At 42.2% G+C, this 19,582-nt stretch overlaps 1 protein-coding gene across 3 annotated transcripts in view; it reads right to left on the reverse strand.

Moving 5' to 3' along the window:
• Positions 1-19,582, reverse strand: part of LOC140992280 (uncharacterized) — a 69,042-nt gene that overhangs the window by 18,226 nt on the left and 31,234 nt on the right. For all 3 annotated transcript variants that reach the window (XM_073462583.1, XM_073462582.1, XM_073462584.1), the window contains exons 3-4: positions 10,322-10,386; positions 713-888 (exon numbers count right to left, since the gene is read on the reverse strand). In XM_073462583.1, the coding sequence (XP_073318684.1) occupies positions 713-851 (139 nt within the window). In that variant the 5' untranslated portion in view covers positions 852-888; positions 10,322-10,386. The remainder of the gene's footprint in view (positions 1-712; positions 889-10,321; positions 10,387-19,582) is intronic.

The following is a 19,582-nucleotide window of genomic DNA, read 5'->3' on the forward strand; positions in this document are numbered from 1 at the left end:
TATTGTTAACACATTTTAAATGAACGATTTAAAGGTGCAACATGTAAGAATTTTAGCTCAAAACATAAAAAAAATGTACTAATATTATCGACCAAACAGCTGCACGGCTAACTGAGCTAAAAAAAAAAGCAGCTAAAGTCGTGGATGTATAGAAAGAATACTGTTAGCAGCAGTTAGCAGTGATGTGCTGCCCCTTTAAGGTGGCCGAATCTTACATGTTGCACCTTTAAATTTGACAATGTCAAATCATGACACCCCTAACAGACAGGATGCTTTATTTTATTTGTAGGATTAAGCAACTGTTAGCTCACCACGTCGACATAATTTAGAGCGTGGAGGGTTTTTATTTTTGCAATCAAAGCATGAAAACCTCAAAACAAGCTTGTTTCTGCAACAGAAACCTCCTACGCTTAATATTTTAAAGGTCAAAGTTTGGAGTATTTCCAACTCCAGAATAATGAATCTTTCTGCTCTTCTTCCAGAACCTCTCCAAACCCTTTATACTTTTTAATTACTTGAGTAGTTTAAACCCACAGGAGACGCACGACTGTTCATATTCAGGGAAATGACTGTCCTTGCCTGGCACCATGACACCAATCACATCTACCCACAGCTGCAGACCCATCTGGCAGTATTGCGTAGGCGGTCCAATCAATGTCACCGACCCACATGATGATAACACACACTCGCTCGCGCACGCTCGTCTTCCTACCTGTCGTTCCAGGATGTGCGGCCGCCCCGCCGTGGTATCCGTTCTGGCTGTAGGCAGAGCTGTAGGCCGAGTAGCCGTTCTCGCCGTTCTCTTGGCCGTTTGTGGACCAGTGCTCGTCTGGCTGCCGACCGTCTGCCATGCCTGCCTGCTGGGACGCCGGGGAGGGGACGGGTCACCTGATGGAGGGTGGAAATAAAGCTAGAGTCAGAACAGCCCGTCTGAAGGACCCTCATGATGAACAACTGCATGGTGGAGTTCACAAATCAGCCAGCAGAGGGCGTAAGGTGCCACGTTATCCATCTGCCCGGCTCAGCCTTTGTCTCAGCATCCACGTGCTGAGACTGGAGGGAGAAAGACTGAGAAAATATCTGCCTATTATTTTCTAATTCCTTTTGTTTGTTCAGTTTTACAGTGGATCTGACTCCCAAAAAGGCCTCCAAAAACTGTTTCTGTGAGACGAACAGGTGGAGCGTGACACCATCACCTGCCCAAAATGGCATCCAGCAGAAACATGAGCAAAAAAAAAAAAAAAGCATTTCAAATGTATAGAAATCACAAAACATGTGATACCGTGAGGACAAAAAAAAACGTCGAGGTGCACTGCAGCAGGCTGGCGTATGAAAACCGGCGAACACACCCTTCGCATCCCCTCACCGCTGATAAGGAGGTTGTTACCATGGCAACCACAACAGGTCTTCTGGGGGTCCAGCAGATGGGTCTGACAGGCTTGCCCCATTCAGTCACACACCTACAAATCTCGACATGTAAGCGCATCGCATGACAGCAACCTATTAGCGCTTCACTTCAGCGCAACAAGCTCTTTCCCACCAATTATCTTAACAAAAGGTTTGCCCCGGCGGAGTATGCACTGTTAGAGTATCTACGTCCTAATCGAGCGTGTACCCCCCCCCCCCCCCATGAAAGCGTTGGTTTTCCCCCTCAGAGGAAACACATAGTGTTGCATTTTTAAACAAGATTAGCAGGGGGGGGGGCCCCCGCCTCGCCTGGCAGGCTAGCTAAATAGCATCATTATCATCAAACAGCTGCAGCTAATTTCATCAGAACAAATCGTCAGTCTCGTCCTCTTCCCTCCAGCTCGTTTGTCTCGTCCCTTTCTGTTACAGTGCAGCGTTTCTTTCACCACCAGCTTCTTGTGGCTGCAGAGCCTCAACTGTGACCATTAGCAGTTAGCTTTTTGATTAGCTTGAGCTGCTTGTTAGCGTTTTTTCTCTTTAATATTCATCTACATTTTGCTTTTTCACCCCGACTCTCTTTGCGTCTCTTTCCGCTCGTCAATTTTCTCTATTTTTTGGGGGTCATGCTAATTAGCTTGCAAACAAACTGGTAAAATATTAGCGGTAAAAGAGTTAGAGTCAAAGCTTAAAAACATTTGAAGTTGACCAAGATAGCGATTTGAATTTTATCAGAATTTTGTTAAAGTTGCAGGCAGGGCATCAAAATTTTCCTAACTGCTTCCAGCCTTTATGCTAGGCTAATTAGCTAACAGGCTGGCAAGCTATAAAACATATTTCTAGCATATTAGCTGATATTAGCAGTTTAATGCACACATGTAGTGTCCGGCTGTTACAATCAACTGAATATGTTTCCCCCTTCTTTTGGCCTTTATGCTAAGCTAAGCTAAGCAGCTGGAAAGCTAAATATTTAGCTTTAGCTTTAGTTTCCCTTTTTCTTTTAGCTTTGTATTTTAACCACTTATCCATTAATTTTAGCTTACTATAACATTTATAGCTACATTTAGCTAACTGCTTCAACCACTTATCCATAACTTGAAGCTAACATTTTGGATTAGCCTAGCCTGTCTGACTTGCTAACTGGTTTTGATGCACTTTGAAGCACACATGTAGTAGCCAGATGTTACATCCACCTCAATATGTTCCTCCCTGTGTCAAGCCTTTATGCTAAGCTAAGCTAACCGGCTAGCAGGCTACATATTTCACATAAAGCATATATTTCAAGCATATAAGCTGACCATTTAAAGTGTTTATTCTTTTCTTTTAGCTTTGTATTTTAATCACTTACATTTAGCTATCTGTAGCTATCTGTTTCAACCATTTATCCACACATTGTAGCTAACATTTGGTGTCAAGGAGGTACCACCGACTCAATATCATTCCTCCCTGCTTCCAGCCTTTATGCTAAGCTAAGATCACCAGCTGAGAAGCTACATATTTAGCGTACAAATATGAGCAATGCATTAGCATATTTCTTGAAAAAATTCTTTTTAAACTGAGGTAATGAAATTCATTTTAAGGGAAACATTATCTTAGATCTTCCGCCCTGAAATATTAGTACGAGCCTTTGTACAATAGGGTCGTCTACTCTCTTTTCCCTCCTCGTTCCTCTCTAAAGTCTCTCTGCTCTCCTTCCCTGCAGCGCTGCATGACGACAGCCTCACAGCGACCGGCTAATGTCTGCTGCAGTGGGAAGACGTGAGGATCAGAGGAGCGAGAGAGAGGGGGGGAGAAAAAAAAGAAAAAGAAAAAAGAGGAGCGAGGAGGAGAAAGACCCACTGACACTCAAAGATACTGGGCCAAACTGTCTGAGACTGAGAAAATCTCAGCCCAGGGCTCCGTCAGAGGCCGGTCTAGTCCCAGCTGTTGCTGAGGAAGAAAACTGGTGCGCTGACAGCCTGATCGAGCTGATGGTGGTTTAGAATTGCAATGACCTGCTTTCAGCTGCTGTTTTGGCGACGCTGTGCCACACTTGGCATTCACACATCGTCCCGACAAAAGGATGTCATAAACCTCGGCTGCTTACATAAATCCTTGATGTTCTCATTCGATCAAAAAGGCACTAAATTGCACAGGAAACGTTTTCCCTCACAAATTCAAATGCAATACAACCATCGCCCTTTTGTTACAAAGAAAACTGGTAGGACTGCATTCAAAAGACCAAGGTGAATGATAGAAACCAAGCTTTGTATGTCATTTTATTCAGCACCTGTCTACCAGGTGTGCTTCAGACCACTGGTTCCCATCTCTTCAGTCAGATAACCTCAAATAATGTTTTCATACGGCTCTACTGGCTGTGTTTAGGTCTGTTTAGGTGTATTATTACCACTTTAAGTCGCAAAAGATGTACCATTACTTTTACTTTTTGTTTTAACTATTATTTTAGTTATCTATTTAATTTGATACAACATTAAGCTAAGTGTTTGTCCATGACTTTTAGCTATTTCACCATTTAAACATTCCTTTTACCTGATTGTTTAGCATTTTCCATTAAGCATCTTAGCCTAGCTTACTCGAGCAGACTATCCTGACTTTAAGCTAACTATTTCAATGGTTTATCAAGAGTTTATTACTTTTAACTACGTATTTTATTCATTAATCCATTACTTTGGGCTGAACATTTTAACCGTTTAACCAATAAGCTACTTAGCTAGCTCAACCATTTAGTTTATAACTGTGTAAATGTGTATTCATTAATACTAGCTGAACTTTAAAAAAACATATTTTAACATTGTTTTTTAACCATTTATCCATTACTTTGAGCTAACGATAACTTAGCATTTTTGGGCTATTTCTAGCTAACTGCTTCAGCCATTTATCTATCACTTGTAAGTTAGCTTACCTTTATATGTCAATCCACAGCACAACATCTACTTCCTGTCCTTCCATGTGAAACCTTTTAAAATGTTTGACCCTTAGATTGGCTGATCTATTAATTTAATATTTATCTTTAAATTAATAATTTAGGCTACTTATTTTCCTACTTTTAATTGTCCCACAGGGGCAATTTTGCTGCTCACAAACAGCAGTCAATAGTCGTAAATGTTTAATACAACAATGAATAAACACTTCTAGCAACTTTAGGCGCTGAACTCATGTCGTGTTGTTTATCTTTCTCCTGATGTCTGGGTGTGCCCCGTCTCGGGACCTTGCTCTCCAGGCACACCCTGTCATCCTGGTGTGGTTAACGTGATCTGACACCGCCCTCGCTAGTCTCTCCCTTATAGCGGTTTACCAGTCTGACTGTGTTAAGAGTGAAAATGATGAAGTGAATTATGGGCAGTTTTCCAGACATAACACGGAAGAGGCAGGACATTTTTCTGCACTGTTGGATAACTTTCTCAAGACACTTTCTCTCGAAGGTCATCGTGCAGTTTACTTTGTGGTGAGTTAACAAAGTACAACAAAACATTCCTGTCTTAAGTAGGATGTTGCAGATCTTTGGTATAACATGTAAAACCGACCTTCAGCTCAACCCAAAACACCGACGCTAAAGCTGCGACACTTTACTCGAAAATGAGGTTTATCACATTAGCACACAGCCGCCGCGACTTCTCAGCATGCCATCCGTCACGGTGTCCTGATCTCGAAAGGGTTAAATCAACAGCACTGCGAGTCAGAAAAGGACTGTCAAATCCCATTACATCTCGGGATTGATTTCTTAAATTGAACGTGCCAGCGTGATCTCTCACACAGAAGAAAAGGTGTGGCGGCAGGCCTCGAGGCTCGCCGGGCTTTCAGCTTTATTTCTTCCTCCTTCTTTTGTTTTTCGACGGCACGTCTCGCACGCCCCCCCCCCAACCCCGTTACACTTCCCTCTACCTTTCAGCCCCAGCATCCGTCCCTTCCGCCGACTCCACCCCACCCCACATCCCTAATCCGACCTCACTTCCCTCCCCCGCCTGCCGCCACCAACCTCACCCCCAATCTGGGTCACTCATCACGCCGCCATGGAGCGCCGCTCACATCGGAATGTCAGCATCCATTTAGGAGGGAGGATGGCAGCCAGCCTCAGTAGGCCAACCTGGCCTTAATCCTCCGTGTGAGCGCCCAAGTGTGTACGTCTCTGTTCGAAAACCTTTGTGTTTTCATGGATGGTCCTAATTTGAAGGTATTTCTTATAATAATCTATTAATTGAGCCTTTTGTTTGAGTTCCTCTTCTTGACCTTCCATTAATTTTAGATATGTATTGTATTTGCCTCCGAAATGTGGTGAAATGGAAGTATAAAGTAACAGAAAATGGAAATACTCAAGTACAAACACATCAAAATTGTACTCTAGTACAGTTACATTCCATCACTGCATATCAGGCAACATGTACGCCAATTACGACGGCCATTTTTAACCTTAATCTGACATTTTAAACACCAACAGTTGATCGATTAACCAAGAAAATAACCCGTAGATTCACCGATAATGAAAATAATGGTTAGTTGCAGCCCTGAAACTATGATTTTATTGGATTATTGTGACCAATACTGTGAGACAACTGCTTGACAACACTTAATATGTTTGCTGCATCCATGAAAATAATTGGTTTGTCTGATTAGTTGCAGGTAAATGAGAATATGAATCAAAAAACTCAAAAGTATTGCAAGCCGTGTAAGCACAGTCACTGTATAGTAGGATCTCAGTGTACGATGTGTGACTGTCACACTGAACCGGTGGCCCTGAGGAGGACGGCAGGACACTCAAGGTTGCCGCGACCTGTAATCAACCCAGAATCCAGCGGCTTCCTCCTCCACAGCAGCAGCAGACGGTTGGATTATGTTTCGTTGACTCAGCAGGACGCGTGGGGGATTGAAGCGTAACGCTGCCGGCCAAGTGTGAATGAAAGCGTGTATATGGTGAACACAAGCATGACGAGCGAGGCGCGCACCAAACACACGCCCATGTATTTAAGGTGCCGGGGCTGAATCCACTCCCTTGGAGATTAAGTACCGTAATGACAGCAGTAGAGGTGCACGGAGATTACGTGAGTGAAACATGACAGAGGTGTGGTTTTTCTTACAGGGATTTATTACTTCCTGTAAAACCATAAAACAACTGGAAACAAAACACTTAAAAATCTGTTATCTACGTCGTCATACGTTCATTTTCATTGGGTGAAAACCAAAAGTGGTAATCAGGTCAAGGAAAAATGATGCCAGACCATCTGAAGTAAGCAACACCGATACTGTGACAACAGTCTAACATCACGAGCAAGTATGCTGCCCGAGGACACTTCAACGTGTAGACTACAGGGGCCGGGGATTGAACCCCAGACCTTCTGATTGGTGGACAACTGCTCCCAAACCACAGCCAATCAACAATGTAGTTCTAGTTTGATCTCAAGACTTGGTGGACTCGACCATGATGTCTGGAGGTGAGGGTGGGCTAAAACATCGTGGCATTTATTCACAAGGCCGGTTCAGAAATTAGGGGGACGGTGGTGTTATTACAGCCAACGAGGCTCATCAAACGGCCGACTGGAGTTTGAATCACACCAGTGGATATTTTTAAGGAGACCAGCCGCTTTTGTGGCGCCAAAACCGGGTGTTTTTCACCGGAAGTCGGACCATTTCCATCCTTGATCGTGAAACAGGTATTTTAAGCCAAACCGTGACCAAAACCTAAGCAGAGGCATAAGAAACGTTCAGTTTGAACTTATTTGTGGTTCTGCAGAAATGTTCTGTGCTGTCGTTCTCAACGTGTTGCTGATGAGTGAGTATTTAGACGGTCTGCCGGAGGCGCCGACCGTGACGTGATCCCTCTAACTGCCTCGCCATGCTGTACCGTGTCACATCCAATCAGCCGGTAGCTAAAATGACTGTAGTTTCTTCTTTCTCTGAACTAATCCGGAGTTATTCTTGTATCCCTGCTAATCAAATTTTGCTCGTCCTGAAGTTTAAATGTCATCTCGTGATGAATTGATTGATATTATTGGATACTGGATGGTTTCAGCGAGTATTTCTAGCATCTACAAACTGAATTTCCCCTTTCAAGACAATTTAAGGTCGAACATAAATCAAACTGACGGCTGCGTCCCAACACAGATTTATCCCCTCCTCTCGCTGCCTGCTTCCTCCCAGCCTCCCATCTCATCAGAGGACTAGATGCTTCCTGGCACACATCAGCCCCACCCCACGCTGATGTCATTGTTCCCATGGTGATGATGGGAGGAGGGGCCGGGTGGCGATCGGGGGAGAGGATGCCGGCTGCACAGAGCCGACTCTGACCACGTTATGGATCCTGAAATAGGTCACCGGATCCTCCGGGCGCTGCCCCGGGGGTCGTTCCTAACTGCACTGACACAAATGGGAGCCGAGCCATTTAAATTCATCAATACACTGATAGCTGGTTGCTGGTCGGGCTGATGATGTCATTTTGGACTTTTAGACTGGTGCTGATGGAGGATGGTATCTCAATGTAGCACTGTTGTGATAACAGTTATAGTGGGAATGCAAAGACAACCATTTTGTAACACTGTACAACAGCTTTAATACAATATAATATGACAATACTTTATACATTTTTTGGCTTATGTCATTTAAAATAAATAAATATCTACTTGTGATCCCTCCAGCAGTTCCTCAAAAGACATCAAGTATCATTCTAGCCAAATAAACAAGACAAACATCTCTGTTAGTACCTTTTAGCGCCTTCTTATATGACCAAAAAGAGTTCAACCTTTAGTCTGGAAGCTCTAATATACATCTTTAAGTGGATTGATTGGATTGATGTAATAAATATTGATGTATTTAACACACTAGAGCTGAAGCGATGAGAGTGTTGATTCAAATTAACAGGCGATAATCGATTAAGCAACTACGTTGATCGTTCATCAATGTTCCTCAAACAAAATGTCAAACTAGTTGTTTGACATTTTGAGTCTTGATGAAGACCAACATGTTGGCTTTTTTAATGATTTAGCCACTAAAATAAAGGGTTGCCTTCAATGTTGCCTTCCTCCAGTGTTTGATAATGTTTTAAATATTTGCAATTTTCCAGGAGGATCCGACACATCCTTTAAAACATTTGTGTAGAATTATTAAATTAATTCTTGAGAAAAATGTGTTACGTGAGGTTACAGTGACCTTTAACCTTTGGCTACCAAATTCTCATCAGTTCATCCTCGAGTCACAGTGAAGAAATTCCCTCAATGCGTTTTTTGAGATACGGCGTTCACAGAGGCATAAAAACACGACCGTTGCTCAGATCCAACCAGCTGTTTCATAGCTGCATAACAATTCCTGCTAATTCTTGCAAAAATAAAGAGAGCAAAAACAGGGACATCTTCACACAGCTCTGAGCTGTCCGCTGTGTTTCATGTCTCCCTGGATGCATTTTCACGCGTCCGATTATATGACTGTGGACAGCCCACGCCCTGCACGCTCATACACACCCTGCTCAAATCAACCCCTCATTGACTACCCCCCCACAAAGCTAAACGTCTCCGGCTGGGAGCAAACACATTGTTAACATGCGCTAAATATAAACACAAACAGAAAGACTTCACTGAAGCAAAGTTTAAAAGTCAAACAAGGAAAGCTCAAAACATGAAATTGGAGTTCCCGAGTTAATGACTGCTTTTTTTTTTGGCGCGCAAAAAATATCCCGCATGACATCAACCCAAACAATCGTCCCCTTCTAGCCTCCTACATGTTGCCGAGCATAATTCTTCCTCTATTACATATCCGCGAACAGCCAAGCTAATCATCTGGCTGAGTGCAGCCACTTAGATCTGACTCCCCGGGCCCCATGAGTCATGGGAAAACTGAGTGTGAAATGTCATGGAGTAGAAGTAGTGCATAGTATACCATCTGGCAGCAGTCCAGACCTCCATGTTTGAGCTTTTTCTTTACAATGGCAATAGACAAGTTATTTGTTTTGAAGAGTCATGAAGAAGTTGATGTTGATTGCACAGTTTAATGGTTATAGTATAATAAAACAATCAGCCTTGAGATTGGTTCCCTATAAACCTCTTTGTCTGCCATGAAAATCTCTTGAAATGAAGGCTGACTCACAATCTAGCCAGGCTGGCAGCTTGGCACCATTTCTATCAGCTCTTACATCTCCATTATAGACTACATTATGAGTAAGCTCAAGTTTTCTCCTGTGTTGTTGGTAGTTGCTTCTTTTCGTGGTTCGAACAATTTTATGCAGAAATATCTGACTTTAATCGTTGTATTCATGGTTGTATTCGTTGGTTTCATGGTTCAAAATGTTATTTAGATACCAATGTTGGTTTGTCTATTAGTCTGTCGGTCCAGACTAAACTAACTCTGCAGCTATCGGATGTATTGCCAAGGAAAAATTAAATTTTGTGTAGATATTCATGGTTCCCAGATGACGAATCCCACTATCTTGGGATATAGCTGGCAAATGTTAGCATGCTAACAAGGTATATTATGAAAACCGAGAAGTGACATGGATGAAAAAAACTTGTGCTATGTAATAAATAACTTGCTGCCCTTGATTTAGCCATTTTATGGCACGACTGTAGTTTTACCTGTACACATCACGTGCTAAGCTAAAGGCTGCTACGAGCTGGAAGGAAGAAAACAAAATTTCTAATTTGTTAGCAAGAGTTATTTAATCATGAAACCTCACATTTTCTAAATTAAACTAAAACAGAGAACATGGTAAACATTATACCTGCTTCTGAATGTTAGCTTGGTTACGTTAGCATGACGTTATGCCTCGGTGTAGCCTCACGGAGCTGCGAGCATGGCTGTTGACACTTATTTATTCACATCTGTGTTTTTTCGTTAGCATTTAGCTCTCTGCTACGCCAAAGTACAGCCTTACAGAGATGCTAGCGTTGCTGTAGACTCTTAATTATTCACATCTTTGTTTTTCCGTTAGCTTACCTACCTTGAAGAGCTGTCTTCACTTATGGATGAAACAGGCAAGTGCTGAGGTGAGGCGTCTGCTCAGACCTGAATGGAAAAAGAGGGAAGACGTGTCAACACATCGATAAACACTAAAAAAAACAGAGTTGTGTCACTGGGTCTTAACCCTCTTTAATTCACAGATAGCTTTAAGCGCTAACCTCTGAATCCAGCCTGGCTAGCCCAGAATCAAATGAGGGTTCTTACAAGACACCTCTTATGTGTTAAACACAGCCGTGCATGAGCCGTGCATGCACACAGCAGCTTAGCTCCGTCACCAGCAGCATTAATCCAAACCTCAGTGTGGCCTCGTCTCTTTTAAGCCCCTCTGATGGGCTGAACACAACAACAAAGCCAAGACAATCTAATCTATTCAGCGTGTGCCTGAGCGTCTGCGAGCGCATACACATGTAAATGCCTTTCTGTTGACTGCATCATGAGTGTCATCGCAGGACTGCGTCAGACATTTCATGTTAATTAATTTTTATAATTGGACTCGCATGTTTTGAATCGAAATTAATGGCATTATTCCCGAGCATTGTTCACATTATTACATTTTTCTTTTTCTTGTCATTTTTTAATTTATTTTGTGACGTACTGTAAGTGAAGATGACATTATATATTATTGTTGGAAATTTCTCATAAAAGAAACAATAGTATTGTGTTTTTCCACCATGTGATTATCCATCTGGACTACTGGGAAGTTGTGTGGATTGGCACTAATGCATACATACATTTTGGGAAATATGCGCTTTAATTAAGCCTATTTGCTTTCTTACCAATAATTACATTAGAGTATCTATACCGGTTTAATGTCTGTACTGCATGTACAAAGCTGGAGTCAGCAGCCAGTTAGCTTAGCCTAGCATAAAGGATGGAAATGAGGGGGAAACTGATAGCCTGGTTTCAGCTTTCAGGTTACACAAACAAAATATAACATGGTTATTACTGATCTTATGATTTTCTTTGAACAGAGCCAGGCTAATTGTTTCCCCCTGTTTCCAGTCTTTATGCTAAGCTAAGCTAACCAACTACAAGTTATAGCCTTATATGTAAAAAAATATATTTTTTAAAAACATTTTTAAACATATGTCTTTAAACAGAATAAAAAAGATAATGAGAAACATTAAGTGTGACTACAGGGGTCATAAAAGGAGCTGGAGCCAGCAGCCAATTAGCTTAGCTTAGCATAAAGACAAGAAAAAAAGGGAAACTGCCAGCATTCTGTCAAAAGGGTAGCATAATCCATCTTATAATATTTCTGTACAAAATCTGTAGAAAAATGGAAGTGTAAAGTGAAAATGTATCATTTTACAAAGGGTTAGGCTAAGTACCAAACTATTTTGTTTTTGCTAAAGCAACAACTTCCTGACATGGCAAAATATAATTTTTTCATTCCAGTTTTTGTATAAATGAATCAAACTATAAATAACACGTTAAGTAGTGAACTTTAGATGTTGTCTGATAAGAAACAGGCTAACGGTTTCCCCATTGTTTCCAGTCTTTATGCTAAGCTAAGCTAAAAAGCTGGCTATAGCCTTATATCTGACAAAATATACAATATTGGTATCAATCTTCTTGTCTAACTCTCAGCAAGAAAGCAAATAAATGTATTTCCCAAAATGTTGAACTATATGTTGAACTTTAGAGGTCAGAAGGATAGTGTCCAAGGCAAATGCAGATTAGAAATCAAAGTGACTGTTTTCATAAACAAGTGATTACAAGTGAGCTTCACATCTGTGTGCCAGCTACACTGACTCCACTAGTGTTTTTAAGATTGGTGAATTTCTTGGATTTGTCCGTTGGGGCTGAGCCAGGGGGGAGGATGAGTTGAGGCTAAAGCCCTGCCATGAAGAAAGACAGACTTGCACATTTACTCTGGTTTGGGACTACAGGGAGGTAGAAAAACAGAGCGTCCTGTTAACATTAAAACAGTGTGAAAGGGCCGTCAGGGGGTTCTGGCGCCAAAACAGGCATTTGGACAGAGCGAGAGAGAAAAAGATAGAGGATGAGGTATAGAGGGACGCAGCAGAGATCCTCTAAACAGGAAGGAGGTTGATTTATTAGAGAGGAGAGAAAAGAGGCCTGGGGTAAGAAAAGAAGAGGAAGCAGAATACTCAAAGGAGGAAAGACGAGGATTTCTACTAAAGTACAATTCAGATTTATTGCAAAGAGACACAATCGACTATAATATAATATAAGCCTTTTCTGTTGTATGCTTCTGCTATTAATACGATTGTGTGGTCATGCTTTTCATAATTGTACTCGCATGCTTAAAATTTAGCTTAATTGTTTTATTGTGGAGCGTTGTTGACATCATCAAATTATACCCAAACTTCCTCCATAGCCGTATCATTTTCTTTGTCTTTTAATTGACAGTTTGTTTGGAGGTAAGGAAAGGAAAGGAAAGGAAGCTGGGGTTGATAAAAGGAAAGAAAAAAGAAGTCAGAAAGTTATTTATTAAAATCCAGAGCGCTGGTTTGGCAGTATATCAGCTGTAATATCAAAGCTTTGGCTGCATACCCACTGGATATTACACTGATTTACTGTTTCCAAGAATGTTTTTTAAGGGACCACAGAGGTGGTTAAGAATCTTTAAGCCCATTAGCTTCAAGTGACATACACTTTACTGAAATCCTGTTACTTAATTACAGTTTTTAATGCATCGATTGACTGATTTCATCTTCTTTTTTTCTTAATTTATGATGCGTTGTTGTCTAATGAACATCTTTGTTAAATGCTTGTTTTGTATAATGGTAAAAAATCATCAATAAAAACTGTTAATTGCAAAAAAGATAGCTTTAAAACACAGATCTGTATGCATAACTGAACATTCTTGATAGGCATGAGCGTTTTTGGTGAGATTTAAATGTTAAATTTTTATTTTTCTTTGGAAATGTCACCTCAGGGCTTCTGTACATGTCTTTTAAAAAGTTTGGCAATGACAAGAAAACAGGCACATTATTCTTCATCGTTTTAAATGTTTAGCACCAGTCTTTATGCTAAGCTAAGCTAAAAAAGCTAGCTATAGCCTTATATCTGACAAAATATACAATATTGGTATCAATCTTCTTGTCTAACTCTCAGCAAGAAAAGCAAATAAATCTATTTCTGGAAATGCTGAACTATATGATGAACTATAGATTATACTTTTTGCGCCTCCATAAGTTCCTTGTAAAAGGTTGGCAACTGAAAAAAAATATGTTTTTTTGTTTCTGCTCATGTCACTTCAGGGCCTCCATACATTTCAGTGACAAAAAACATGTGCAGTTTGTCTCCAATGGACTAAAATATACAAAACCACTGTTGGTACGGTCTTTTAATTTGAAGGAATGAAAAACCTACATAACCAAAAGCAAAAAGAAAAAGTGTGAAGCCTCCAGAACAGATTGAACAAAAAACATCTGCATTTGTTTTGTCTCTCCACGTAAGTTTCTTCCTATAATTTGTCATAAATCGTTCTCTACGAGGAAGAGAGGTGATATTACAGTTTAGATAGGAAGTGGAGAGGGGAGAAAATAGTGAGCGGGAAAAAAAGACAAACCAAGGTCACACAGGAAGTAACGTCTCTTCATGGGGCCAGTCAGGGAAGAAAAAAAGAGAGAAATGGATGAGGAGAGGAAGATGCAGAGAGATTTGTAGTTGCCGCCCAGCCCAAAAATATCAGGAGCGTGATAAGAATAGAAGCATTGCACTGAAAACTATGCTTTTAACTGTCACGCAGCAGTCGGCCTGTTATGAAACCAAAGTCTCGATGGACACAATTCATCTACGTCTTCTTTGTTTTCCCAAAAGCTTGTGATCCTTGTAAGAAAACTAATTAACAAAGCTGATGCAAGTTAACTGTAATCAGTGAAAAAAACAGATTAACGAGTGAATTCCTGATAATAATTATCTTCTTTTTGATCACTTTCACCAAATGACTTCTTTTTTTTTTCCTGCACCAACGATCTGATTACGATAAAACTATCTGCAGCGTGTCATATCTAATCTCCAAACTCATTAATTGCAGCTCTTACAAGATAAAACGCTGACGATTGTTGTCAGTCACCCGAGATGACCATCAGCTCCACCGGCGCATCCTGTGGGTCGATGTTTAATGGATGGGCACAAACAGTGGGCGCACGGGTTGAACAAACAAGCAATTTGTCTTGAGACTCTGGAAAACGGGAACACAGTTGACGACGCATTTCTTGCCTGACATTCGCCGTGACCTTTGCGTTCCTCCCAGGAGGACCGAGGCCAAATGGGTCAAAACAGAAGGCGAGGAGGGAAGGAGGAAGGGAAGAGTCAAGGATAGAGGAAGGAGGGGAAGGAGGTCAGAGGCTGACCTAATCCACAGATTTGACTTCATCATCAGAGACGAGGCAAACAGGAAATGAATCCTAATCTCAGCTCTGCGCTAAAAGGCCCGATAAACTTGCTGAACTTCGCCGAAAACGAGCCAAGAGACGAGATAAAGGGGGGGGGGGACATCACAGAAAGACGTTTCCAGAAGGATCTGGTTGTGTTTTGGTTGAGCGTCGCTCTCTGCATCACAGACAATCCTTTAATTCTGGTGTATTGATCTCTGACTACGCTCATCCTGCAGGATGTTAATTATCCAAATCTCAGTTTTAGACACAAGTGTACTCAGGATTTAGGAGGCAGAACACACAGAAAACACCGCATCAATCATCGCAGTATACAAGAACAGGACAAGAACACGCCAATTCAGAAAATTCATCATGAGCTATAGATTGATTACGGTGCACACTTCAATAACCGGCTTCGTTGTGAATGTAGTTAACATACTTGCCTTTATACTACTGGTGTTACTGGAGGATACCGCTAGAGGATACCAGACACCTGACCCTGTCACATCTTGCGGACATGTAGCATTAATTTCTGAGGACGTGTACGACCTTTGCTCCAAACCGACAAGGGATACGCGAGGCAGCCATCATGCCGACGTGCTGTTAAAAGCATGTATACCTTCACGTCCGATGCCAAAGTTCAGAGAAAAATGGATGAAGCAGTGTCGGGCATTTCCTTTCCTTTTGCAATTTTATGAAAGTCAAAGTTGGTAGTCGTATCGGGATTTCGTGGTTGTTGGGCTGATGGTGGCCAGCTGGAAAATTCTGACATATCGCCCAACCCTATTAGCTAACTAGAGTGCCAGTAACATAGCCCCAGTTTCCTGAGGACATCGAATATGGCTGCCAGAGGCTGTGTTATGTCACTTGAAGACTTAGTTCTGTTTCCAGCACTACTCCGACAACCTACAGCAGGTGCAAGACAGGAAGTATGATTGTGTTACTTTAAATCACTGGGGTTCAAAAGGGGATACTACATGGCTGTTGCTTTGTTTTTCTGTGCTTGCAGTCTGTTTGGGTCCGACCGGGGGGTCCAGTCAGTACACTTGACAGGGCCTTTTCGTCTGAGGTCTCTGCTTCCCCCCTCTCCTTTGAACGTGGCCCTCGCCCCCTTCTCCTCATCCATAATTCACTCAGACAGCCTCCTTCTCCCCAGACACACTCCCTCCGGCCGGCGCTCGGCCTCACACAACAGACACACAAACACATGCATGTTTAATACATCAAAGCCACGAGGAGTTGTAGTCGAGGTGAGGAGTATTCCTGTGTCTGAAGTATAATCAATTTCAAAATAAAACTAAAGAAAACATAATTAAGAAGCATTATTTTGTTAATTTTCTTAATAGCTGCTGCAATAATGAAACCAATCTTGACTGAAAACTACATTTATATTGTCGACTCTGTACTATTCTTCCGCGTCATTTGAGTCTTCATTACCATTTCAGATTAAGCGTTTATGGCTCCTCATTAGCGTCGTCACCGACTTCTCTGGATGTGACCCACTGAGTAATTGCATCTGTGATTCAGTTCGCCCTTTTCTAATCACGGCTCTCCGTGAAGTCCTGACTCCTCTATTCTTCGGCGGCCTCCGAGGACTCGGTGCGATCTTACAGGTGTGCAGAGAGGGAGGGGACGCCGTTTTTTTGTACACCTCCACACTTTGCACCGACTACAGAAGGGCTAATGAGCAAAATCTCTGCCGGGAGGGAGGCTCGTTAATTAATCTGAGGGAAAGAATAGAGCAGAGATGAGCATGAGAGAGCACAGACGCCAGACAAACAACGAGCGTGACTGTGGCGTGGATGTAAAGAGGGCACTGTGCAGCAGCGTAATGAGGTGAGCCCCCAAATGCTGCCGGGATCAGATCGAAAACAATGTCGTATAATTAAAACCTGTCTCCTAGAAATTTATATTGTATAATGTTTCCAACTTCACGCTCAGAGGACTCATATTAATCTTATTTACTATGTTAAAACAGAATGCAACATAACTGTAGGACTGTAGGACAAAGTTCTTTTTATGAGGGAATAAAAAGCCTCATAAAAAAGTAATGCATTATCATTAATAAAGATCTTAAAAGGTCACAAATAGCTACGTCATTGTATTCATGTGTGCAGCGAGTCGGCCGTCTCAGCAAGGGAACAACTCTGATGTTCATCCTGTAGCGTGACGGCCACATGAACAATTTCTAATCCAGCATCATCTTGGGAACATGGTGTCCAGTTCGGGGCACATCAGTGGTCTAAAACTGCAGCCGCATGCCTCATACTGTAGATTTAAAAAACCAAAAGCACTCACTGCAAGCTCAAACACATGCGAGCAGCACTTTTTCCTCGCCGCGTTGTGTAAACCAGGCAGGAACCAGGTGCAGATCTTTACGCCCCGAGGCGACAGCTGCACTTAAGAGTGGAGACGGGTGGAAGAACTGGTTCACGGTTATATACATGTAGGTTTCTCAGTGGCCTCAGAGCATTACACACATATTCATCAATCAACATGAGAGGACGAGGCGGCCAAAAATCGGGCCTGTAGGCTGTGATTTTATTACTTTCAGCCTCAAGAATGTGAAGCGGCTGAAAATGTGCAAAATATAATATTTTTAGGGTCGGCTGCAGCTGTTAGGTGGTAGATCCAGGTCAGTTTATACAATATAATTGTGTCTGCAGTGTTAGCTTGTGACATTGACAATGTAATTGTCATTATACAATGCAAAAAAGGCACGCAGTAGAGCGCCAAGACCAAGTCCCATTTAAATCAATCAAGCCTAATCCGATATCAAATAAAACATATTTAAATCTACTAGATTCTGATTATTATTGTTATTTTCAGTCGTTTTTGTGTAATGCTGCTGACAAACCACCCAACCAACCAACCAACCACCCAACCACCCACCCAATTAACCACCCACCCACACAACCGACCAAGCAAGCAAGCAACCAGCGGACATTGGTGAGAACATAACCCTGTTGTTTGAGGTAAAACAATTGTCAGATAAAGGCCAGTAGGTCAAAACATTCGCGTGTTTGCTGACATGGCCAGAATAAATTGCCAAAAGATTGAGATGAGTGAATTCTGCTCTGACGATTTATGTGTGCTACTTTATTTTTCCTTGGGGTATTCAACAGTCGGTGCATTAATTATACATCAGCTCATTAAGCCTCCACTGCATGTCAAATGTTTAGACACGCTTCGGGTCTGATGGTCTTAATGGATAACAAATCAGGAACGCCACTTTTCAGTAATCCGTACGTCATCACGTATGATCTCGAGGACACTCGATCTCTTTCAAAGGATCCTCCGACTTTCCTACATCGACCCGAAATGACATGCTGTCTATTCTACTCAGCTGCACCTGTCTCTGCGGCTCACCTCATCTTTGTCAGCACATTGACATCCAGCTGCGGACACATCAAGTATCACTTGTCAACATGCACTTCGGGGCATTCTGTCAAATTGACTTCAACGACCCTTTGTGGTACAGTTTCCCTCCGCTGATGACGTACATTACATATTCATCTGTGATCAGTATTAGATGCCTTGAAGGTTAAAAAACAACCTAAAAAAAAACACTGGGTCCTACGTTTCATATAACGCGACTACATGAGTGCATTCCAGGAATACAGCATGTTAGATTCACGTTTCTGTTTTCAGATCCTGACAGTTGGAGAAGTGAAGGAGGGAAAGCGAAACAATGCCTGCTTTTATCACACTCGCCGTCTCTGTAACACCTACATTTATCTCCATTGCATTTCAAATGCCTTTGCTGACAAACAGCAGTTGGACCCAGGGGCGATTTTGACTCCAAAACAATGTCCCTCTCACCCACAGGTTTTCCCTGCAGGCGCCGCAACAGTTGGTTAACCCAACCTCTGCGCCAAACAACGACCTTGCTCCGAGGGCATGAGCTTGGCAGAACCGGAAGAGACGCAGGTATAAAGTGGGAGAGGAGGAGGTGGAGGATGACTGGAGGGGGGGCAGGACTCCGTTTGTGACCCCAGAAATGAGGACACTGGGAGGGAGAGGACGCGTTTGCCCCCTCATCCTCCACTCCTACGCCACGGCGTGTCATCCGAAGCCGGCTCCCAGGAAAAGACAGCTCGCCTCGGTGCTGCCCGGCAACCATGCAAGGCAGACGGAGACAGAGACAGATAGACGGAGAAGGGGCTAGAGGTGAAACGGGGGGCATGTCGAGATGTGACGGACACCGTGGTGACTTCTAGCACAGTCATAGATACAAACACATGTACTGCAGACTGACAGGAATGGATTGGGAGGCAGAATAAACCGACAGCGTCCCCCCTTAAAACATAAAATGTCTGTCGCTAGCCTACAACCTCCTTGCACCCAATTACTCCCCACAAAATGAAGGGCAGAATCAAAGCTGCTCAATTTTTTTTTTAGCTAACATTAGCTAAGCAGTAGACTTAAAGCTGCCGAAAGGATCAATTTATTTTATATCTTCAGCTTTCACATGACTTAACCATCCATTTGTCATTGTTACGTAGTATTAAGTACACAACTAGTCAGCTGTAACTACTTTTAAATGTAACAAGTATGAAAAAGAAGGGTAGCTCCTGTAGCTAATTATGCTAAAAGTGAGCTACATTTTCTAGATGCTGATAAAATATCAAGTTGGTTCAAATTAAAATGCTGATTCATATATTTATTGGCACAGTTAGACCCAGGTCGAGGAAAAGGGTAGCCTACTTTCTTGATCAACCTGTTTTAGATCCATAGCATTTTATATTTTCCAAAGAAAACAGTGTCTAAATCAAGTCTTACATCCTTTTAAAATAATTTTGTGGCACTCATCAGGTGTTTGCATTGTTTAAAGTCCCCCCTGGATGGAGCTAGAAAAGTACGACTGATCCCATTTGACCCCATTCCTG

This window comes from Pagrus major, chromosome 24 (genome assembly GCF_040436345.1).
Source record: "Pagrus major chromosome 24, Pma_NU_1.0".
NCBI classification, from domain to species: domain Eukaryota; kingdom Metazoa; phylum Chordata; class Actinopteri; order Spariformes; family Sparidae; genus Pagrus; species Pagrus major.